General features: G+C 37.9%; 1 protein-coding gene across 1 annotated transcript in view; it reads left to right on the top strand.

Moving 5' to 3' along the window:
- Positions 1 to 500: 500 nt before the first annotated feature.
- The window catches only part of LOC149811835 (NADH dehydrogenase [ubiquinone] 1 beta subcomplex subunit 10-A-like), a 28,056-nt gene continuing 4,685 nt past the window's right edge, over positions 501 to 23,871 (top strand). Inside the window, exons 1-2 of the mRNA XM_089993133.1 lie at positions 501 to 879; positions 1,026 to 1,069. Of these exons, the coding sequence (XP_089849259.1) occupies positions 594 to 879; positions 1,026 to 1,045 (306 nt within the window). The 5' untranslated portion in view covers positions 501 to 593 and the 3' untranslated portion in view covers positions 1,046 to 1,069. The remainder of the gene's footprint in view (positions 880 to 1,025; positions 1,070 to 23,871) is intronic.

Below are 23,871 nucleotides of genomic sequence, written 5' to 3'. Positions count from 1 at the left end.
CATTTGAATCTGAATCTAAATTTGGCAGGTATCAAAATCTGATCATGCGTAGGTATATGATTAGCTATTTTAAGCTAGCTGATCTGGATTCAATATCATCTTTTTTTTTACCTAATCCAACTTCACATCCAATTAGGTTAGATTCATTAGAAGCCTGCATCGAACCGAATCTAAGAATGTAAACAGTTCGGATTCAGGTTGAATTTAGCCAATATCAAATCCCACAAATCAGATATTGGCTAATCGGATTCAGTTTCAGTTTCAGATTCGGGTGGAAAAAGGCTAATACCAAATACCAAAACTAAAAGAAATACATGTAATCGGATTTAGATCTGTTAAAATCAGATATCCATCGGATTGGGTCATTAATTCCAATTACTAATCGGATTCAGTTTTCTTAATCGAATCCGAGTAATTGTATTTGGAATTGGGCCCGTCTAGTCCATCATCCAAATTCCAAACAAGAGAGAGGAAAAGGATGTCGTCTCTCCTTCTCCCTCTAGTCCCCAGTCCCCACCATCCTTTGGTCTCATTTCTAGAGTGTTTTCCCTTTGTGTTGGAAAACAGAAAAGGAGCAGCAGCAGCCGAAAGAGATGGTGAGGAAAGGCGGGGTGAAATTCGATGAAGGGCCTCCCGATGACTTCGATCCCAACAACCCATACGCCGATCCCGTGGCGTTCCTGGAGCAGCGGGAGTACCTCGTCAGGGAGAAGTGGATCCACATCGAGACCGCCAAGATCATCAGGGAGAAGCTCAAGTGGTGCTATCGCATCGAAGGCGTCAACCACCTGCAGAAGTGTCGCCATCTCGTCCAGCAGTACCTCGACGCCACGCGCGGCGTCGGCTGGAACAAGGACGCCCGCCCCCTCGAACTCCATGGTAGACCTGTTTTTCAATTTTCTCTTCGGCACCCAATTGCCCATTTCGTTCAGATTTAACTTAATGCAAGAATTGGTTTGGTTGGTGTTTCGCTTTTTTGCTTTCTGCTGATGGGTTTTTTGTTTGTTGGTTTTGGTGGTTTTTAGGTCCCAAGGTCTTGGAATGATCGATCGGAGTCTGTCGTTTGGAGGTATCTGCTTTTTGAGGATTACCATCTTAGTTTTGATTGGATTTGGTGTTTGTGTGTGTTTTTTGTAGATTGCTGAAATTTGATGGTTGATTTGTGAGACGGAACAGTTTTCCTTCTTCTTTTGCTGTATGTGGCCTTGAATTTGATTGATTATTTCAATGCTCTCTTTATCTGTTCTTGGTGTTCTGAGACTGTTTCGGGAGTGCCATGACTTTGAATAGTCCTTTTCTTTTAACGTTAGAAATATAGCATTGTTTAAACGTCTGTGTCACTTAACCGCCACATTTATTGAGTTTAGTAATTCGAGTGAATGATTGTACTATATGTATTTAGTAATGGACTTCTCTCTCTCTCTCTCTCTTCGATGGAATTATGTGCTTGTTACATTGGCGCTGTTTTCTGCCTGTGCAGCCTTTTTGGTTTTCATCTCTCTGCTTGAAGATGCCCTACTTGGTTGCATGCCATCATAGCTGCTGTGAAAGGATTCATTATCTCATTCTTCTTTTAATATGCTCATGAGAAAATGTACCACGGTTCTCTTCTCAAGGTCGTATTCTCTATAGGCTATTAGTTTTCCTTAATCGGTTGATTGTGTTTTTGTTACCTAAGATGTGTCTTCCATTCTTACTCTTTTTCTTTTTTTGCTTTTGCCGATTCCAGTAGCGAGGCCTTCTCTTGGAATAAATTTTGATCAATAGAGGCTTTTCTCGGTAACAAAAGGTTCTAAAACCAATTTTCTCATCCTTAAAAATCACAAATTTAAGAACCTTTTACTTTTGATAAACTTCAATCATCTAGCATCAGTATTGATATCAGAGTTACTAGAAATGTCACCCCCTTAGTTGGAAGTGCAATGTGCATCAGTTCTGAACTTCAATGGGAGGCATGCTTCCCTTCTCATAGCAAGTTTGTAGGAAGGACATGTTCCAAGCATGGGATTGTGCTTCCTATCATGTTTTTAATTCTCCAACAACAACAAACAACAACAACACCACCTTTTAATTCTCCATTGTAACATTTTGTCCAAGTAGTGTTCTTCCCAAACACCTCCCATGTTTAAGAAGTACACTTCCCAAAAGCTGCCTCATTTGCTTATTGGTTTGTTTCCTATCTCATGCTTCACGTGGACTTAAACAATTCTCAATTCCTGCTTCTGCTTCCTTCGTTGCTTCACAATTCTGGTTCTTTTTTTGCTGACCTTGAGTATTTCTTAGTTTCTGGTTATTATTATTTGAACTCAGTCTTTGGTTGTCACATGGGTACTCCATTTTGACTCCCGTTTTGTATCCCCTTATAAACTAGTCACATTGAAAACTTCATAAAAAAGGCCGGATCCCCATATCCATGTGACATAGTTCTTTGAAAATATGTGCTAGTTGTCTTTACCATTGTTTTGCGATGCATTCTTCTATGTACCATCAACTATTCTTTGCTGCTGCCTCGGCACAGAACCCAGCCTCAACATAGGAATGGATTAAGGCCAAGAAACATGATGATGAGGAGCAAAAGACTCATAGGACACAAAACGAGACAAACATACAGAAGGTCTAGAACTTTTACGTACCTGAGAAGATGTGGAAGAAGAAGTAGATGGTAACTCTGAGTTTTGCTGTTGTTGTCCTGGATCAGCTGTTGTAGGAATGAAATCAAGATTGGCCTCTTCACTTTTCAGCTCTTCTACTTGATCAAAAAATGTAATTTCAATTACACCTTCACATCTCTTTGAGTAGGTATGATCAAACCTATCTTCTCTAGTTAGAACTTGCTCCCCTTGACTCTCTATTCTCTCTCTCTCCTACCTTCCCTTTATTCAAAGGGAATAAAAAAGGAAAAGTCAGTTTCATTTTCTAACTTTTCTTTATACTGACTAAACTATAGCACATTCTCCTGAAAAAACATGCCTGGACACCCAGTCTCTCTTTCCAACTGGATCGTGGTACTTGTATCCCTTTTGACCCTCAACAAAACCAAGAAATCAACATTTGTCAACTTTAGAAGATAACTTGTCTCTGTATTTGTCAGCTAGCAAAATAAAACATACACAACCAAACACCCTCAACATATCATAGTTTGAAACCTTTTCATACAATTTTTGAAAGGGTGATATGCCTTTAAGTACTCCAGAAGGCATGCAATTTATCTGATAAATGCTCAGCTGAATTGCATCTACCCAAAGCACTTTGGGTACTTCTCCACCAAACAGAAGATCTCTTGTTGTTTTCAAGATATGCTTGCTTTTTCTCTCAACTTTACCATTTTGCTCAGGAGTGTAAGAACAAGATTTTTGATGAACCACACCTCTCTCTTGCAGAAATTTTTTAAACACATAGCTAATATATTCACCACCAAAGTTCGTACGTAGAGTTTTAATCTTGGTTGCGAATTGATTTTCAACCATGGCACAAAAGCTCTTAAAAATTTCAAAAAAATCACTTCTATTTTTCATAAAATATATCCATGTAAACCATGTACAATCATCTATAAAAGTCATAAAATAGGATGATCTTTCTTTTGACACAACAAGAAAAGACACCATACATCTGAATGTACTAGTCAAAAGGACTTTTTGATTCCCTATCACTAAACTTGAATGACAAGGCTTGACTTTTGGCTAGTCTACAACACACACAATCTTTAACATGATTTGACAAAACTGGCTTGGATTTTCCAAAACTTTCTGAGGACACTAAACTTTGCAATCTAGAGCTGAGAATATGCCCCAGTCTTTGGTGCCTTAAAATAGACTGATCCAAAACTGAAGCTCTATATCCAGTTCTAATTTCCTTCTGCTCTCTCTTATCAATTCAATCCAGATAAAACAAATCTCTTCTTCTATAGCCAATCCCAAACTTTTTTCCTGACAACTGATCCTGCACAAAACAACCAATTGATGAGAAAATAGCATTATAGTTAAGTTTGGTGAGTTGATCCATAAAAATAAGATTCATAACAAAGGACGAAACATGATAAACTTGAGAAAAAATGAATTTACTACAAGAAAAGGAATTACAAGTAATTGAACCTACTTTGAAAACAAACATAGACGAACCATCTACAGTGCGAAAGATGCCACTGTTGGGATGACAGTTAACAAGGACAGACTCATGAGGTGTCATATGGCATGAAGCACCAGAGCCTATCAACCAATCAGAGGAAAGACCTGAGATACCTCAGAGAGCAGAACTAGAAGAGAATGCAGTAGTAGAGAAAGAAGGGCCAATGGTTGACTGAGCAAGAAGTTGCAATTGCTGGATCTGATGATTAATCTCTTGCTGAACATGTTCTAATCTTTGAAGCTGCCTACTACCCATCACTTCACCACCAACTGAGAACCAACTGACTGCTCATCCTTGGGCATTATGCCATGGCCCTCAGTGGAAACAACATATGCACTAACTCTCTTTTTCTTGATAATGGGATAATAATTTTTCATATGACCAAAACCCTTGCAATAGTGACACTGAACAGAACTAAGGTCACCTCTTACACCAAATCCCATCTCTCCTCATCCTCTAGACCCTCCACCTCTTCCATTCAACTTCACTGGAATAATTTGAATTCCCTCTTTCTCTATAGTTCACACAACCCCTAAACTACAAATATTTACTGCACACAAAGACAACAAGCAAGATGCACTTCCTGCACAAAGATTGAACAAGCAAGATGCAGTTGCAATAGAGCACAAGACTGTTACTCTATCACACTACACACTGCAATCAACAAGAAAGAGGGAACGACACTAACATCAGCCAAAGTATACACCACACAAACACAAAGCAATTCCACTTAGACTGCCAGAATACTTATACCCTATGTCACATGGGTGCGGGTGAGACACGGGTGCCGCACAATTTTAAAATTTTTGGACACGGGGACTCGGCAAAAAAAAAAAAAAATATATATATATATATATAATTTTATTTTATTTTTAAAATGCCACAGCACAGTCCGTGTGACTGTGCACAGTCACATGACTGTGCACAGTCACATGACTGTGCACAGTCACATGACTGTGCACACTGCACAGACTGTGCACTGTGCACACTGCACAGTGTGCACAGACTGTGCACAGTCTGTGACTGCAGCACTGTCACTCTTTTTATATATATATTTTTAAATAAAAAATATAAAAAATTGGTTTTTTAGGGACATTTTTGGACTCGGTCAAAGTTGACCGAGTCCAAAATGTGGACGGACTCGACCTGGACTCGTTGACCGAGTCCGACTCGGCGTTGACCGAGTCCGGGCCAAGTCCGAAGCCGCACCCGAGTCCGCACCCGTGTCAGGGCGTGTCGACTCGGGTGCGGCACCTCCTTAGCCGAGTCCGTGTGACATAGCTTATACCACATTTCACATCAATACTTCTTCATTTAACAGACTGTCAATACTCCAACTATAAACATATGATATGAGAAATATAACTTAAGTCCAACACACAAAGAGACAAAAACAATTGCAAGAATCACTACTATGCTGACCCAACACCAAAACAACAATTATCAGGCCACTACACAGCAGAAAATAGGATCGATAGGCACAAAACTCACAAACTGCAGATGACGTCAATAGTAGCTCCACTACATACAACGATAAAACTCACAAATCTTTGCACAAAACCCTCCAAGCAAGTTTTCACAACCTTTATATACCAAATAGGTCTGTTCACACTCCCAAAATGAAACAACAGAGGTACCACACTAACTCAGCCTACCCGATGTCCAAAATATGCTTAGAAGGACAGAAAATAGGCTACCCCAGGCTGTGAACACCCTAAATTTCATCAAAACTCAGTATAAAACCAAAAACTGAGCACAACATTGATATAGAAGCATTCCCAACTCAAAAACCACCTAAGTAGAAGCAATCCAAACCCTTAATAACAAAAAATCAGGACAAATTAAGGGTTTTCTCAAAACTGATCTGGGATTTCTAAGAAACTCAAAAAATCTTGAAAAATCCAATACAACTCCAAATCCAATAGGGTTTGATTTTTAGAACTTCTAAAATCAAACCCTAGCAAGCTCCAAACTCAAACTAACCAAACCTGACCAGACTGGACTAGGCGTTCCTCAATGGATGACATCAACACAGGTAAGTCCCAATCTGAGTTTTTCTTCAAGCTTCTCCTCTCCAACAACCAGCTGCTTCTCTTCAATGCATTCCCTCGCTCTAATACCATGTACAAATTTAGTGTGGTTAGGGTTTTAGCTATGTCACATAGGTGCGGGTGCGGGTAGGGGTGCGGATGCAGCGATGCGGCACTTTAAAAAAACTTGGGTGCAGGGGTGCGGGGAGGATATATATATATATATATATATATATATATATATATATATATATATATATATATAATTTTTAACAGTTTTAAGTTAACACTATGTGTATTTGTGTGCATTTATGTATTTATATATATAGTATAGATAAAAATGGACTTGATTAAGGTTAACTGAATCCACTTTTGGATAGAAATGGACCTCAGTGTGGTTGACTTCACCTAACACAAAGGAAGCTGTGTCCAAGTGTCGCACCCACCTGGGTGCAGGTGCGGTGCCCTGTTAGAAGAGTCCGTGTGACATAGGGTTTTAGCAAGAAGCACAAAATAGACGAGTTCACATATGTCATTCTCTTATCTTTTTTGAGAACATATTAAAAAGGGTCGACCCTCTTTAGAGTACATCAAAAGAAAGGTAAAAGACAAGTATACCCCCTTCACTATAGGTATGCACGGAATAACTTTATAAACTTACTTTACACATGTTTATATTACTTTATATTATATATACTTTCAACATCTACCAGACTAAATGTCTCGTCATAATCCAAAACATATTCTTGTGTATACCCCTTTACATCTTTCTATGTTGCCATCAAATTTATATTTGATCATGTAAATCCACTTGGATCCGACTTCATTCTTATCTGATGGGCGATCGACTATTTTCCATGTACCACACTTAACCTGCAATTTCTTCATTCATAGCATCAACCCAACGTGGGTTATCTTTAGCTTCTCTGTAGAAATGTGGCTCATGGGAGTTTATCATGGAACTAATAAAACTTTGGAATTCAATTGAAAAGCTTTCATAACTTACAAACCGGGTTGTGAAATTCTTGTTGATCTCCTGACCTGTGTTATAGGCTGAACCTCTGTAATTTCATGATATGATTCTGATGCAGTTTTGCCACAAACATGTCTCTGTGGATTATTCAAATTATCCTCTTCTTGATGGCCAACACTTATATCTTCATCATGAGATGGCAGTTCTGCTGTGTTTGTCCCCACTCTTCTGCATTGATAGACCTGTGGTGGTTCAGTCCACCTTGTATTACTCATAGGAGTGGATGCAGCAACTTGTGTATTTAATTCAATATTGCTGCCACAAATATTGCTGGTTGCATGGATTGTAGGAAAAAAATCTGCTTCATCACTAACATTGCCTCTATGAATACCTTGTCCTATAGAATTTAAGGTTGGTTCTTTAGCATGTGCAAGACCAAACTGGTCTGAATAAAAATTCGCAGTTGTGGTATGAGATACTTCATTACTTTTCACTTCAAACTTTGTTTCATCAAACACCACATGCCTGAAAATCAAAATTTTCTTGGTACGAGGACAATAGTAACGATAAACCCTATAATGGTCATCGTTGTAATGAAAAAGGGCGGAAGCACCAATAAAGCAAACCACTCTTGAAGAGTGATGCCAAGAGCCAAGAACACAAACACTAAAAGTGTATACAAAACCCACTAAAGGGAAAAATGACTAAAAGTCATAAGTTGAATATTATTGAAGAAATAAAGAAGAGGGTGAAAAACCCATTGCTAATACAAGAGAAAGCCTCCTCTATTTATAGAGGAGGAAACTAAAGAGGAGGGACCACAAGGGGGGCTCCCATCTAGTCGTTGGGAGCCCCAACGGTCATAAATATGACCGTTGGGGCCCCAATGACTAGATGAGTGGGCCCCCTTGTAGTCTTACAATATGTAAAACAAAAAAAGAAAAAAGAAAAAGAAAAGGTAAAAAAAGAGAGAAGCAAAAATACAAAAAGAAAAAGATTACATGGGGATTTACCAAAATACCCCTATCGGGTTTTTGGGGTACAAGAAAACAAAAAAGGAAATATGTATATATATACATATATGCTAAGTCACACAGACTCGGCTAAGGAGGCGCCGCACCTGAGTCGACACGCCCCGACACGGACTCGGCTAAGTCAACGAGTCAAGGCCGAGTCCGTCTATTTTGATTTTTAAAATACGTTTTGGATCCGGGTCGGGTCGGGTCCGGACCCGACCCAGATCCAAATTTCATCTGCAGTCGAACCCTAAAAGGGGTTTATCGACAGGGGGAGGGGCTTACCCTCTCGATTTTGCCTCTCCCCCTCAGCCCCTGCAGCTTTCTCCTACACCCACGCCGGCGATCCAGACTTCGGCGACGATACACACAGGTGCCAGCCACCGTCTCCCCCTCCGTCAGCACTCAACAGGTATGTCAACCCTCCTGCACCCTCTGCTCGCGACCTCCCTCCTTGCACCCTCTACTCGCATAAGAGGGGCTTGACCCCTCTCTGTGCCTCCTATTCACAAAGGAGGGGCTTGGCCCCTCCTCGTTTCGCTTATGTCAGGCAGTTCCCCCCCCCCACTGCACCCTCTGCTCGCAGAAGAGGGGCTCGCCCCCCCTCCTTGCACCCTCTGCTCGCAGAAGAGGGCTCGATCCCTCCCTGTGCCTCCGATTCACAGAGGGGGGGCTAAACCCCTCCTCGTTTCCCTTTTATCGCAGGGGTAAGAAGTAGGAGTGGGGGAAGGAGGGGGCTTGGCTGACAGGCCGAGCCTTGCCACGCCGGACAAAAGGGAAACGAGGAGGGGCCGAGCCCCTCTTCTGTGAATCGAAGGCAAAGGGAGGGGCCGAGCCCCTCTTCTGCGAGCAGAGGGTGCAGGGAGGGCGGGAGGGGCTGCCGGAAAATAAGAACGAGGCAGGCCGAGTCCCCTCCTTCCCCCCCTCCTTCTTACCCCTGCCGAACAAAAGGGAAATGAGGAGGGGCTCGGCCCCTCCTTGTTTCCCCTGCTGCCTTTGGCAAGGGCGAAGCCCTGCCACTGATAAGGTTCAGCAGGGGCTTGCCCTGCCCCTCCTTTTTGCGTCAGATAGGGGGTAGGCCCCCTATCTCGAATCTGGTTTGCAGAGGAGGGCTTGGTTTGAACCTGATTTACACAGGGGGAACGAACCTGGAGCTCCTATTACTATTATTTTGAAGTGTTTATTAACTTTATTTTATTTACTTATTTTCTTTTTGGTTTTCACTTTTCAGATATAATGGCAAGTTCTAGCGGTAGTGTTAATACATTTGGTTCAAGTTCTAACCCTGAATTAAAAGTTTCTCAACCACTTTGAAGGCTTGTGACAAAAGGGGTAAAAGCTAGTAGTGGTGGTGGTGGGAATGTGCAGTTTCATTGTAATCTATGTAAGACTGTTTTCATAGGTTCTTATACGTGTGTAAAAGCACATATTTTGCATATTCGTGGTCTAGGAATTAAGGCATGTTCTGGGGTTGGCAAAGACATGTTAAAGCAATTAAAAAAAGAACAAGAGGAAGTTGAAAAGAAAAAAATTGCAGAGATGAGAAGCGATTCGATTAATTTGTCTTTTCCTATTGCTAGTGATATACAAGAAGAACTTTTAAAGAAAAGAAAGATGGAAAGCAATAAAACAATACAAGCGTCATTCAAAAACATGGCAAGAGCATAAATTGATAAAAAGATTGGTCGATTCTTTTACTCAAGCTCAATTCCTTTTAATGTAGCTAGAAGTCCATACTGGAAAGATATGATTACATCTTTGTCTAATTGTAATTTGAGTGGTTATGTGCCTCCTAGTTCAGAAAAACTAAGAACAGTCATTCTTACAGAGGAAGAAAATAGAATTGAAGACTTGTTAGAGACCCAAAAATTTGCATGGAAACGACATGGAGTGTCGATTGTTTCTGATGGGTGAACTGATATACAAAGGCGACCACTGATAAACTCCATTGCTTACTCACTTAATGGACCAATCTTTTTGAAGTCTGTTGATGTATCGGGAGAGTATAAAGATGCTGAATATTTAAAGAGATTATTTGTCGAAGTGATAAAAGAAGTGGGTGAAGAAAGTGTGGTGAAATCATTACGGACAATGCTCCAGTTTGCAGTCGTGCAAGAATGAATTTGGCAAGTGAAGATACATATTCACATATTTTTTGGACTCCTTGCGCAGCACACAGTTTAAATTTGGCACTTAAGAGTACATGCAATCCATCAAAAGATGATACACATGCACGTGAAATGTGTTTATGGATTGAGAAAATAGAGCATGATGTTCGAAATATTAGAAATTTTGTTGTAAACCATCATCATGCTCTTTCTATATTTAATAGGCATTCTGATCTCAAGTTACTGAAAGTTGCTGAAACTCGTTTTGCTTTTCTCATTGTTATGATGAAAAGAATTAAGCAACTCAAGAATGCATTGATGATGATGGTGGCTGATCAAGATTGAGATTCTTATCGTACTGAAGATGATATCAAGAATCAAGCTATAAAAAAATGCATTTGTGATGATTTTTGGTGGGATAAAATTACATATTTTGTTGAATTTACAGAGCCTATTTGGGAAATATTGAGAGAAGTTGACAGAGATGTACTTATGCTTCATAGAATTTATGAAATGTGAGACAATATGATTGAAAAAGTTCAAAGTATCATTTTTAAACATGAGAAGAAAGATATTGCACTTGATGATTCAAAATTTTACAATCATGTACATTCGGTTTTAGTGAGAAGATGGGATAAAAGCAATACACCTTTGCATTGCATGTCACACTCTCTCAATCCAAAATACTATGCAAAAAAATGGTTGACTGCAAGTGTTGGTCGTGTTTCTCCAAATGAAGATCCTGAGATATCAAGAAATAGAATGATATGTTTGGGAAGACTTTTTAATGATCCTCACATGTTTAAGGTTGTAAATAGTGAGTTTGACAAGTTTTCTACTGGGAGATTTAATTCTTTAGCAGCACTCGTGGCAAGGGACGAGGAAGATTCCCTTAATTGGTGGACAACATATGGATCAGAGACACCAAATCTGCAACGTCTTGCAATGAAATTGTTATCCCAACCTGCTACATCATCTTGTTGTGAAAGAAATTGGAATACATATGCTCAAATTCACAACATTAAAAGAAACAAATTCACTAGTAAAAGAGTAGAGGATTTGGTTTATGTTCACTCAAATCTACGATTAATTTCTCGCCATACCAAAGAAGAATATAGGTACTTATTTTTCTTTGTATTCAAAGTTTGTATTTAAATATTTATATTCAAAGTTTTAAGTTAGATACTAATATAGTCATTTTTTGATGCAATTGTGGACCATCAAAGAATTGAGATGTAAATCTAGAAGATTTTGACTTAGAGGGAGAACATAATTTGCATACTCTCAACATGGACTACCTCAATCCTGTTCTTCCCTCTAATTCAGACGATGAGGCAGATTTATGATAAGTTTTGTTGTTTATCACACTCACAAGCTTCTTTATGTGTTATATTTTGGTAAGTTTGTGTTGTTAAGAATTGCTTTTTTATTTTTGCTTTAAAATTTACAATCTTTATGTGTTAATTTATTGTTATATATATAATTATATATATTTAAAAAAAAATATATTTTTTAATATATATATATATATATATATATATATATATATATATATAGCCGAGTCCCTGTGTCCAAATTTTTTGGAATTGCGCCGCACCCGTGTCGCACCTGCACCCGCACCCGCACCCATGTGACATAGCATATATGTATATATATACTTGTATATACGTATGTATATATATATATAAGTATATGTATAAATATATATTTATATATACATAATTTAACACGCCTCCTCAAACTTTACGGGGAGAAGACCGAAAGTTTGCTAAGAATAAACATAAATCGTGGAGTTGGAAGCGCTTTAGTGAAGAAGTCAACCAATTGATATTCTGAAGTAACATATGGTAATGTGATAGTTCCTCTCAGATATTCGTCTTAAACGTAATGGCAATCCATTTCGATATGCTTTGTCCGCTCGTGAAAAGTATGATTTCTTGCAATGTAGGTCACACTTTTGTTATCACAACAGAGCTTGGTGGAGGAGGAAATGAGGACGCCCATGTCACCAAGGAGACTTCTAAGCCATACGATTTCCATAGTTGTCATTGTCATGACCCGATATTCAGCTTCAGTGGATGATAGTGAGATCTTTTGCTGCTTCTTGCATCTCCACGAAATGAGAGATTCACCTAAAAAAATGCAAAGACCAGTAGTTGAGATACAATCATTGGGATTTCCTCTCCAGTCAGCATCAGTAAAAACAGTTAATTCAAGAGATAAGGAAGAGGATAAGAAAAGCCCTTTGGAGATGGTATTTTTGATGTATCGCACAATTCGCATCACGACCGCCATGTGAAAAGAAGTAGGTGCATGCCGAAACTGGCTTGCAGAATGAACCACATGAGCTATATCTGGACGGGTGATGGATAAATAGGTAAGAGATCCAATTAATTGACGATAGGGGGTTGGATCCTCAAGTAGAACACCATCCTCAAGTCTCAGTTTTGCATTGATAACTTCAGGAGTCTCAACTTTCTTTTCATCAGATACTCCTGACTTGGTACAAATGTCTGCTGCTAATTTCATTTGAGATACAATGTATCCTCGGGAGGAGTAAGCCACTTCAATACCTAAAAAATATCTCAAAAATCCAAGGTCAGACATATCAAAAGTTTTCTTTAACATGGACTTAACATCATTTACCCCATTTTTGTCACTCCTAGTGATGATCATATCATCAACATATAACAGTAGAATAACAATGAAATCACCTGTTTTCTTAACAAAAAGAACAGTGTCAGTATAACAAGAAGTAAATCCCAAATTGATTAATACATTACTAAACTTGTCATGCCAAGCTTTAGGAGCTTGCTTAAGTCCATATTAAGCCTTTTTTAATTTTAAAATGTTACCATTTAAATTCATACCCGGAGGTGGTTCCATATAAACTTCTTCACTCAAATTTTCATTTAAAAAGACATTTTTAACATCAAGTTGAAAAATTGGCCATTTTTTAATAGAGGCTATTGTAATAAGAGCTCGAACACTAGTCATTCGAGCAACTGGGGAAAAAGTTTAATCATAATCCACCCCATATTCTTGGGCATATCCTTTGGCTACTAACCTAGCCTTATATCTTTCTAAAGAGCTATCACTCTTAGTTTTTACTTTAAAAACCCATCTACATCCAATGAGTTTCTTGCCATTAGGTGGATCAATAATTTCCCAAGTTTGTGCCCTTTTAAGTGCATTAAGTTTAAGTTCTATTGCTTCATTCCAATGAGCATATTGTTTAGCATCATTATAATGAGATGGTTCATGGAATGAGCGAAGGGCTAGCAAACATGCTCGAAAATTTGGAGAAAAAGAATCATAAGATACAAATCTATTTGGTATTTTAGAAATACGATTTGATCTTCTTTGAGAAGCTTCTTCAATCGACTCGTTTTGAGAGAATTTTTCAAGGACACAAGGAGGATTACTTTCATTTCTTCTAGAGTAAACTTGTGTTTGACTTGGTATATTTTCTTCTAAATTTTCATGTTGGTCATGTTGCCCATCATTTGGAGGTTCAAAATGATCCTCTACGAGAGTTTCACTAGATTTAACATGATCATCTATAACCTTTTCTTGAGGTAACAAGTCAAATAAAAAGGAGTAATCAATATTTTCATTTAGTTGATGCGAAAAACCATTTTCTTCTTCTAAGAATGTGACATCTTTTGAGATATAAAGTTTGTTTTTTAATATGTCAAAACATCGATAGCCTTTTTGTTTTTCGCCATATCCTAAGAAAATACATTCAATTGCCCTTGAAGAAAGTTTATCATTTTTGTGAGTTAGAACAAAACATTTACACCCGAAAATTCTTAGTCTTTTATAATCGGGAGACATATTGTAAAGTTTTTCAAATGGAAAAAGATTTTTCAAAGAAGATGAAGGGGTTCTATTGATAAGATATGTTGAGGTTAGAACCGCTTCGGCCCATAAGGATTTTGGAATGTTCTTTGAAATTAATAAAGTTCTTGTGGTTTCTATTATGTGTCTATGCTTTCTTTCCGCAATACCATTTTGTTGCGGAGTGTTTGGGCAAGAACGTTGATGACAAATACCATTTTCTTTCAAATAGATTTGAAATTCATTGGACATATATTCGCCTCCCGAATTGGATCTAAGAATGGATAGGTTTCCTAAAAATTGTTTTTTAACCATTGCATGAAATTCTTTAAAGGAGAAAACTTCGGATTTGCGACTTAAGAAGTAAATCCATGTAAATCGAGTGAAATCATCAATAAAGACCACATAGTGCGAAAAACCTCCTTTGGATAAAATAGGGGAAGGTCCCCATACATCGGAATGAACAAGTTCAAAAGGCCGAGTGGTGACATAATTTCTTTGAGGAAATAAAATAGCTTTAGATTTCCCAAAAATGCAATATTTACAAGTCATGTGTTTGTCTTTACAAGTATTGTTCAAAAAAGGAAAAAGAGACATCTTTACAAAATTTGGATGACCAAGTCTCTCAGGCCAAATACCAATACTTTTGTCCTTTGTAAGATTACAAAATGACTTTGATGGAAGAGTCAAAAAGTCCATAAAATAAAGATCACGCCTTCTATGGCCTTGCCCAATCAGCTTCCCTGACTGGAGATCCTTCACGGTGTAATCTTTAGGTGAGAAAGAGACTTGGCATCCATGATCGGTGATTTGGGAAACGGAAAAAAGATTTAGATTAATTTTTGGAACGACTCTTACTTTAGGAACGAAAAAGTTTTGAGAAGTTTTAAAATCAAGTGTTCCAATACTTTCAATTTTTAAAGATGTCCCATCGGCCGTTGAAACATAAGAAGATATGGGTTCGGAAAAAACATTAGAAAGAGAGTTTTTATGAGACGTCATATGAAAAGAAGCACCGAAGTCTAGTATCCACATACCTGGAAGTGATGAAGAATAGGCGATGGCGGCTCCTGATGTTGAAGATGAAGAAGTCTTGAGAAGATGTTTGAGAACTTCGAAGATATGGTTAAGAGTTTCTTTGATATCTCCTTCTTTGACACTTTCTTCTTCCTTCTTTGGGGAATTTTCTCCAACCGCGACCACTTTTCCTTTAAGCTTTAGGCAAACCGTCTTGATATGTCCCGATTCATTACAATAGTGACAAATCACTCCCTTTCTATATCCATTATTTTTGTTAAAGTGGAGAGGTCTATATGCTTTTTACATTTGATCCGGGCCTAGTAACAGCCAAAATTTCATCACTCTTAATACTTATGCCAAGACGAGTTTCTTCTTGGCATACTTCGGCAAGAGCGTCTTCAATGGGTAAAGATTTACTTCTATGGAAAATGGATGCCCTAACTTGTTCAAATTTCGGCCGAAGACCATGGAGGAATTGGAAAAAATGATCATTTTCAATTTGTTCTCTTCTTAACTCATATCTTCCGGAGCCACCCATTTGGGCTCAAGAAGAACAAGCTCGTCCCAAAGAGGGGTTAAAGAACTAAAGTAATCACGAACACTCATATCTGCTTGTCTAGTAGAACGGATTTTTTCTTGACAAAAAAATTGTCTAGCTAGATCCTTTTGGGTATATATACCCTTAAGAAAGAACCATGCCTCATTGGCTCTTCTAAACTTAGCAATGTTGGCACAATTTTTGAGGTCAACATTGTTCATAAACCATGCCAAGATTTTGGCATGGTTACTTTCCCAATCCTCAACTTTGGATTGATGGTCATTGATAGCTTTGATGCGCTCATCGTCATCTAAAGCTTTTTCAATCACACTTTCAATTTTAGTGAGAATAAGAGAGGGTTCGGGAGTAGTTCCCATAACAAAACCCCAAAGTTTCTTACCTTTTAGATGATTTTTCATAGCGGAGGCGCACATAAGGTAATTGGATCCATTGAGCTTAAAAGAGAGCTCTACTTTAGATTCGTGCTCCATAGGTACCGAATAGCCTTCCTTTCTTCAAAAGTTTGAGAGGCACACGTCCCAAGACACCAAAAAAGAAGAGAAGCCCGATCACCAACCTCGCTCTGATACCATGTAATGAAAAAGGGCGGAAGCACCAATAAAGCAAACCACTCTTGAAGAGTGATGCCAAGAGCCAAGAACACAAACACTAAAAGTGTATACAAAACCCACTAAAGGGAAAAATGACTAAAAGTCATAAGTTGAATATTATTGAAGAAATAAAGAGGGTGAAAAACCCATTGCTAATACAAGAGAAAGCCTCTTCTATTTATAGAGGAGGAAACTAAAGAGGGACCACAAGGGGGGCTCCCATCTAGTCATTGGGAGCCCCAACGGTCATAAATATGACCGTTGGGGCCCCAATGACTAGATGAGTGGGGCCCCTTGTAGTCTTACAATATGTAAAACAAAAAAAGAAAAAAGAAAAAGAAAAGGTAAAAAAAGAGAGAAGCAAAAATACAAAAAGAAAAAGATTACATGGGGATTTATCAAAATACCCCTATCAGGTTTTTGGGGTACAAGAAAACAAAAAAGGAAATATGTATATATATACATATATGTATATATATATTTATATATATATATACGTATGTATATATATAAGTATATGTATAAATATATATTTATATATACATAATTTAACACATCATATCCCACAAATCTGCAAACTTCAGCATGCTGAGAAAATTTATTTCTCATTGAACTGTCTGTATAGACGTAGCACATTCAAAGATTCTCAAATAAGAATATTCTGTTTTTTTGTCAAACAAAACTTGAAAGGGTATTTTCCCACCAAGAGTTTTCAAGGGCATACGATTAATGAGAAACACAACTGTATGGAAAGCCTTTGATGATAAATAATTTTCCAAACCACTGGCACATAAAAGAGTAAGGGCAGTCTCGACAATGTGTCTGTGCTTTATCTCAGATATTCCATTTTGTTATGGAGTATATGGGCACGATATCTCATGATTAATTCCATTATCTAGGATATATTGTTTAAAGGCAATAGAGGTATATTCGCCACCTCCATCACTTTTGAAGTTTTTAATACATGTCCCGAATTGATTCTCAACATAGGATTTAGATTTTTTAAATATTGAAAACACATCAGACTTCTGTTTTAGGAAGAATATCTAAGTTATCTCAAAAAATCGTTAATAACATAATACTTGGATTTTGATAAAGAATCACATGGATCTGGACCCCATACATCAGAATGCAGTGTAAAAGGGAAAAAAGGCTCTTTCATTAATTTTTTTGAAAGGCAAACGGTATCCTTTACATACTTGACTACTTTCACAAAGACTTGCATTGAAATCTTTATCATCAAGGAAAGACAACCAAACTTACGAAGTGTAGACAATGACTCACTATGACATTGATCGGATACAAAAATGCCACAATTTATTTGACTCTTTTTCTTGACCATGAACAAGGAGACTAACACACTTGACAAAGGACGATTTTCAACTGGAGCCTCTTTCAGAACATAAAGGTTGCCTCGATGTTCACCTCTAGCAAGCACTTGATTCGATTGTGGATCCTTCAAAAGAACAGAAGATCAAGAAAAAACAACACGAGAATTCAACTTATGAAGAAGCTGAGATACAAAAACAAGATTATGCTTGATTTAAGGAACATCGAAGGTATTAGAAAGACTCAAGGACCCATTTGTCAGGGAAATATGAGCATGACCTATGTGAGAAATTAGGTACATTATTGGTAGGTAGCAGTCGACAACCCGCTAAATTGAATGGAGCATTGGAACCACGACCAGCACCATACCTCCTTCTCCCTCTTCCTCGATTTTCTCTGCCATGACCTCGACCGAGTGTAGAGGTAAAAAATACATTCAACACTTCTTGCGAAGAATCCTTGTTCGCACTTTGTTTCAAGGGAGTATTCAAAAACATAGCTTCATATTGCAGCAATACAGGTAGCAGCTGATCGAAAGTTAATGGAGGATCACGTGTTATGAGCGAAGTCACGATACTTTTGTTAAATTATGTATATATAAATATATATATACATATACTTATATATATATATACATTAGTATATATATATATATAAGTATATATACGTATATATGTATATATACATAATTATATAGCTTTTTCCTGTTTTGTATAAACCAAAAACCCGATAGGGGTGTTTTGGTAATTCCATATGTAATTTTTGTTTTTTACTTTTCTTTCTTTTTTTCCCCTTTTTCTTTTTCTTTTTTTATTTCTGTTTGTTGCTTTTTGGAACCATAAAGGGGCCCCACCCATCTAGTCGTTGGGGCCCCAACCGTCATATTTATGACCGTTGGGGCTCCCAACGACTAGAAGGGAGCCCCCTTTATGGTCCCTCTAAAGTGCTCTCCTCCTCTATAAAAGGAGGAGGTTCCCCCTTGTAATTGTATGGGTTTTTCAAACCCCTCTCTTCCTTTCTTCAATAAATCCAACTTATGACTTTAAGTCATTTTCTATATTCTTGAGTTTTGTGTATGCACATTTGGTATTTGTGTTCTTGGCTCTTGTAGTCACTCTTAAAGAGTGACTTTTGCCCTATTGGTGCTTCCGCCTCTTTTTATTACATGGTATCAGAGCTCGGTTGGTGATTGGGCTTCTCTTTTGTCATCTTGGAAAGCGTGTCTCTCAAAGTTTTGAAGAAAGGAAGTATATTTGGTGCCGATGGAACGTGACTCTAAAGTGAAGCTCTCTTTCAAGCTAAATGGGTCCAACTATCTCATGTGGGCCTCCGCTATGGAAAATCATCTAAGAGGTAAGAAACTTTGGGGCTTTGTTATGGGAACTACTCCCGAACCCTCTCTTGTTCTTACCAAAATTGAAAATGATATTGAAAAGGCTTTAGATGGCGATGAGCGCATCAAAGCCATTAATGAACATCAATCCAAAATCGAGGATTGAGAAAGTAACCATGCCAAAATTTTGGCATGGTTTATGAACAATGTAGATCTTAAAAATTGTGCTAATATTGCCAAGTTTAGAAGGGCCAATGAGGCTTGGCTTTTCCTTAAGGGTTTGTATACCCAAAAGGATCTTGCTCGGCAATTCTTTTGTCAAGAAAAAATTCGTTCCACCAAACAAATGGATATGAGTGTCCGGGACTATTTTAGCTCTCTAACCCCTCTTTGGGATGAGCTTGCCCTTCTTGAGCCCAAATGGGTTGCTCCACAAGATATTGAACTTAGAAGAGAACAAATTGAAAAGGAGCACTTTTTTCAATTCCTTCATGGACTTCGCCCGGAATTTGAACAAGTGAGGGCATCTCTTCTCCATAGAAGCAAAGCCCTACCTATTGAAGATGCTCTTGTCGAGGTATGTCAAGAAGAAACTCGACTTGGCTTGAGCATTAGGAATGATGAGGTTTTGGCCGTTAATAGGCCCGGATCAAATGTTAAAGCATATAGACCTCCCCACTTTAACAAAAATATCAATGGGCCTAGAAAGGGAATCATATGCCACTATTGTAATGAACCGGGGCACATTAGACCGATGTGTCCAAAGCTTAAAGGAAAGGTTGCCGCGGTTGGAGAAAATTCTCCAAAGAAGGAAGAAAGTACCAAAGAAGGAGATATCAAAGAAACTCTTAATCATATCTCCGAAGTGCTCCAACACCTTCTCAAGTCTTCTCCTTCAACATCCAGAGCCGCCATCGCCTACTCTTCATCACCTCCAGGTATGTGGATACTAGATTCTGGTGCTTCTTTTCATATGACATCTCATAAAAACTCTCTTTCAAATGTTTTTTCCGAACCCATGTCCTCCTATGTTTCAACGGCCGATGGAACGTCATTAAAAATTGAAAGTATTGGAACGCTTGACTTCAAAAATTCTCAAAACTTTTTTGTTCCTAAAGTAAGAGTTGTTCCAAAAATTAATTTAAATCGCTTTTCCGTTTCCCAAATCACCGACCATGGATGCCAAGTCTCTTTCTCACCTAAAGATTGCATCGTGCAGGATCTCCAGTCAGGGAAGCTGATTGGGCAAGGCCATAGAAGGGGTGATCTCTATTTTATGGACTTTTTGACGCTTCCATCTAAGTCATCTTGCAATCTTGTTAAAGACAAAAGTATTGGAATTTGGCATGAGAGACTTGGTCATCCAAATTTTGTAAAAATGTCTCTCTTCCCTTTTTTGAACAATACTTGTAAAGACAATCACATGACTTGTAAAGATTGCATTTTTGGGAAATCTAAAGCTACTCCGTTTCCTCAAAGAAGTTATTTTACCACTCGGCCATTTGAGCTTGTTCATTCCGATGTGTGGGGGCCTTTCCCAATTTTATCTAAAGGAGGTTTTTCGTATTATGTGGTCTTTATTGATGACTTCACTAGATTTACGTGGATATACTTCCTAAGTCGCAAATCTGAAGTTTTCTCTTCCTTTAAAGAATTTCATGCAATGGTTAAAAATCAATTTTTGGGAAATCTATCTATTCTTAGGTTAGATTCGGGAGGTGAATATATGTCTAATGATTTTCAAAATTACTTAAAAGAAAATGGAATTTGTCATCAACGTTCTTGTCCCAACACTCCGCAACAAAATGGTCTTGCGGAAAGAAAGCATAGGCACATAATAGAAACTACAAGAATATTATTGATTTCAAAAAATATCCCAAAATCCTTTTGGGCCGAAGCGGTTCTAACTTCAACATATCTCATCAATAGAATCCCTTCATCCTCTTTAAAAAATCTTTCTCCATTTGAAAAACTTTACAATATGTCTCCCGATTATAAAAGATTAAGAATTTTTGGATGTAAATGTTTTGTCTTAACTCGCAAAAATGATAAACTTTCTCCTAGGGCTATTGAATGCATTTTTTTGGGATATGGCGAAAAACAAAAAGGATATCGATGTTTTGACATAATTAAGAATAAACTTTATATCTCAAAAGATGTCACATTCCTCGAAGAAGAAAATGGTTTTTTGCATCAACCAAATGAAAATATTGACTATTCCTTTTTATTTGACTTGTTACCTCAAGAAAACATCATAGATGATCATATTGATCCTAATGAACCTCTTAATGAAGATCTTGTTGAACATCCAAATAATGACTAAAACTTAGAAGAAAATGCTTCAAGACAAATACAAGTCTACTCTAGAAGGAATGAAAGAAATCCTCCTTGTGCCCTTGAAAGATTTTCTCAAAGTGAGTCGATAGAAGAAACCTCTCAAAGAAGATCAAATCGCGTTCCTAAGATTCCAAATAGATTTGTTTCTTATGACTCTTTTTCCCCCAATTATCGAGCATGTCTTCTTGCTCTTCACTCCTTTCATGAACCATCTCATTACAATGATGCTAAACAATATGCTCATTGGAATGAAGCTATGGAGCTTGAACTTAATGCCCTTAAAAAATGCACAAACTTGGGAAATCATTGATCCTCCCAATGGCAAGAAACCCATTGGATGTAGATGGGTGTTTAAAGTAAAAACTAAGAGTGATGGTTCATTAGAAAGATATAAGGCTAGGTTGGTAGCCAAAGGTTATGCCCAAGAGTATGGGGTAGACTATGATGAAACTTTTGCCCCAGTTGCTCGAATGACTAGTGTTCGAGCCCTTATTGCTATAGCTTCTGTTAAAAAATGACTCATCTTTCAACTTGATGTTAAAAATGCCTTCTTGAATGGTAATTTAAATGAAGATGTTTATATGGAACCACCTCCAGGTATGAATTTAAATAGAAAAGTTTTAAAATTAAAAAAGGCTTTATATGGACTTAATCAAGCTCCTAAAGCTTGGTATGACAGGTTTAGTAATGTATTAATCAATTTAGGTTTTTCTTCTTGTTATACTGACACTACTCTTTTTGTCAAAAGGAAAGACGACTCCATTATTATGCTTCTGCTGTATGTTGATGATATGATCATCATTGGGAATGATAAAAAAGGAGTAAATGATGTTAAGTCTCTGTTAAAAGATACTTTTGATATGTCTGACCTTGGTTATTTGAGATATTTTTTAGGAATTGAAGTGGCTTATTCAGCGCGTGGGTACATCTTATCTCAAATGAAGTTAGCTGCCGAAATTTGTACCAAATCAGAAATATCTGATGAAAAGAAAGTGGAGACTCCTGAAGTTATCAATGCGAAACTAAGACTTGAAGATGGTGTTCTTCTTGAAGATCCAACCCCCTACCGTCAATTAATTGGATCTCTCACCTATCTATCCATCACACGTCCAGACATAGCTCATGCGATTCATGCAGCGAGTCAATTTCAGCACGCTCCTACTACAGTTCATATGGCGGCCGTAATGAGAATTGTGCGATATATCAAAAATACCATCTCCAAGGGACTCTTCTTATCCTCTTCCTCATCTCTTGAATTGACTGCTTTTACTGATGCTGACTGGGGAGGAAATCCCAATGATCGGATCTCAATTACGGGTCTTTGCATTTTTTTAGGTGAATCTCTCATCTCGTGGAGATGCAAGAAGCAGCAGAAGGTCTCCTTATCATCTACTGAAGCTGAATATCGGGCTATGGCGATGACAACTATAGAGATTGTGTGGCTCAGAAGTCTTCTTGGTGACATGGGCGTTTCCATTTCCACTCCCACCAAGCTCTGTTGTGATAACAAGAGTGCGATATACATTGCCAGCAATCACACCTTTCATGAGCGGACCAAGCATATCGAAATGGATTGCCATTATGTTCGAGACGAATATCTCAAAGGGACCATCACATTGCCATATGTCACTTCAGAGTATCAACTAGCTGACTTCTTCACCAAGGCGCTCCCAACTCCACGATTCATGTTTCTTCTTGGCAAACTTTCGGTCTTTTCCCCGTAAAGTTTGAGGGGGCATGTTAAATTATGTATATATAAATATATATATACATATACTTATATATATATATACATTAGTATATATATATAAGTATATATACGTATATATACATAATTATATAGCTTTTTCCTGTTTTGTATAAACCAAAAACCCGATAGGGGTGTTTTGGTAATTGCATATGTAATTTTTGTTTTTTACTTTTCTTTCTTTTTTTCCCCTTTTTCTTTTTTTTTTTTATTTTTGTTTGTTGCTTTTTGGAACCATAAAGGGGCCCCACCCTTCTAGTCGTTGGGGCCCCAACAGTCATATTTATGACCGTTGGGGCTCCCAACGACTAGAAGGGAGCCCCCTTTATGGTCCCTCTAAAGTGCTCTCCTCCTCTATAAAAGGAGGAGGTTCCCCCTTGTAATTGTATGGGTTTTTCAAACCCCTCTCTTCCTTTCTTCAATAAATCCAACTTATGACTTTAAGTCATTTTCTATATTCTTGAGTTTTGTGTATGCACATTTGGTATTTGTGTTCTTGGCTCTTGTAGTCACTCTTAAAGAGTGACTTTTGCCCTATTGGTGCTTCCGCCTCTTTTCATTACAACTTTGATACTCATCATCCAATCCATTAAGAACAATACAGACAAGGTCCTTGTCAGAAGCTGGGTGATTAATGGCAACCAATTGATTTGAAACTACACGAATTTTGCCAAAGAAATCTTCAATACTTTCTCCGTCTCTCTTAGTACTTTGCAAAGATGATTTCAAGTGCATCAGGCGGGAGCTAGAAACTTGAGGATACGTTTTGTGCAAATGATTCTACAGCTCAACCACAGTGCAGTCAGAAGGTGCTTGTAAAAGAACTCTACGGGACAAAGTAGATCTGCTATAAGGAACAAGTTG

The sequence above is a fragment of the Nuphar pumila genome, chromosome 17 (genome assembly GCF_984573655.1).
Source record: "Nuphar pumila chromosome 17, dmNupPumi1.hap1.1, whole genome shotgun sequence".
Lineage (NCBI taxonomy): Eukaryota > Viridiplantae > Streptophyta > Magnoliopsida > Nymphaeales > Nymphaeaceae > Nuphar > Nuphar pumila.
This window is presented reverse-complemented; position numbering and strand designations above follow the sequence as displayed.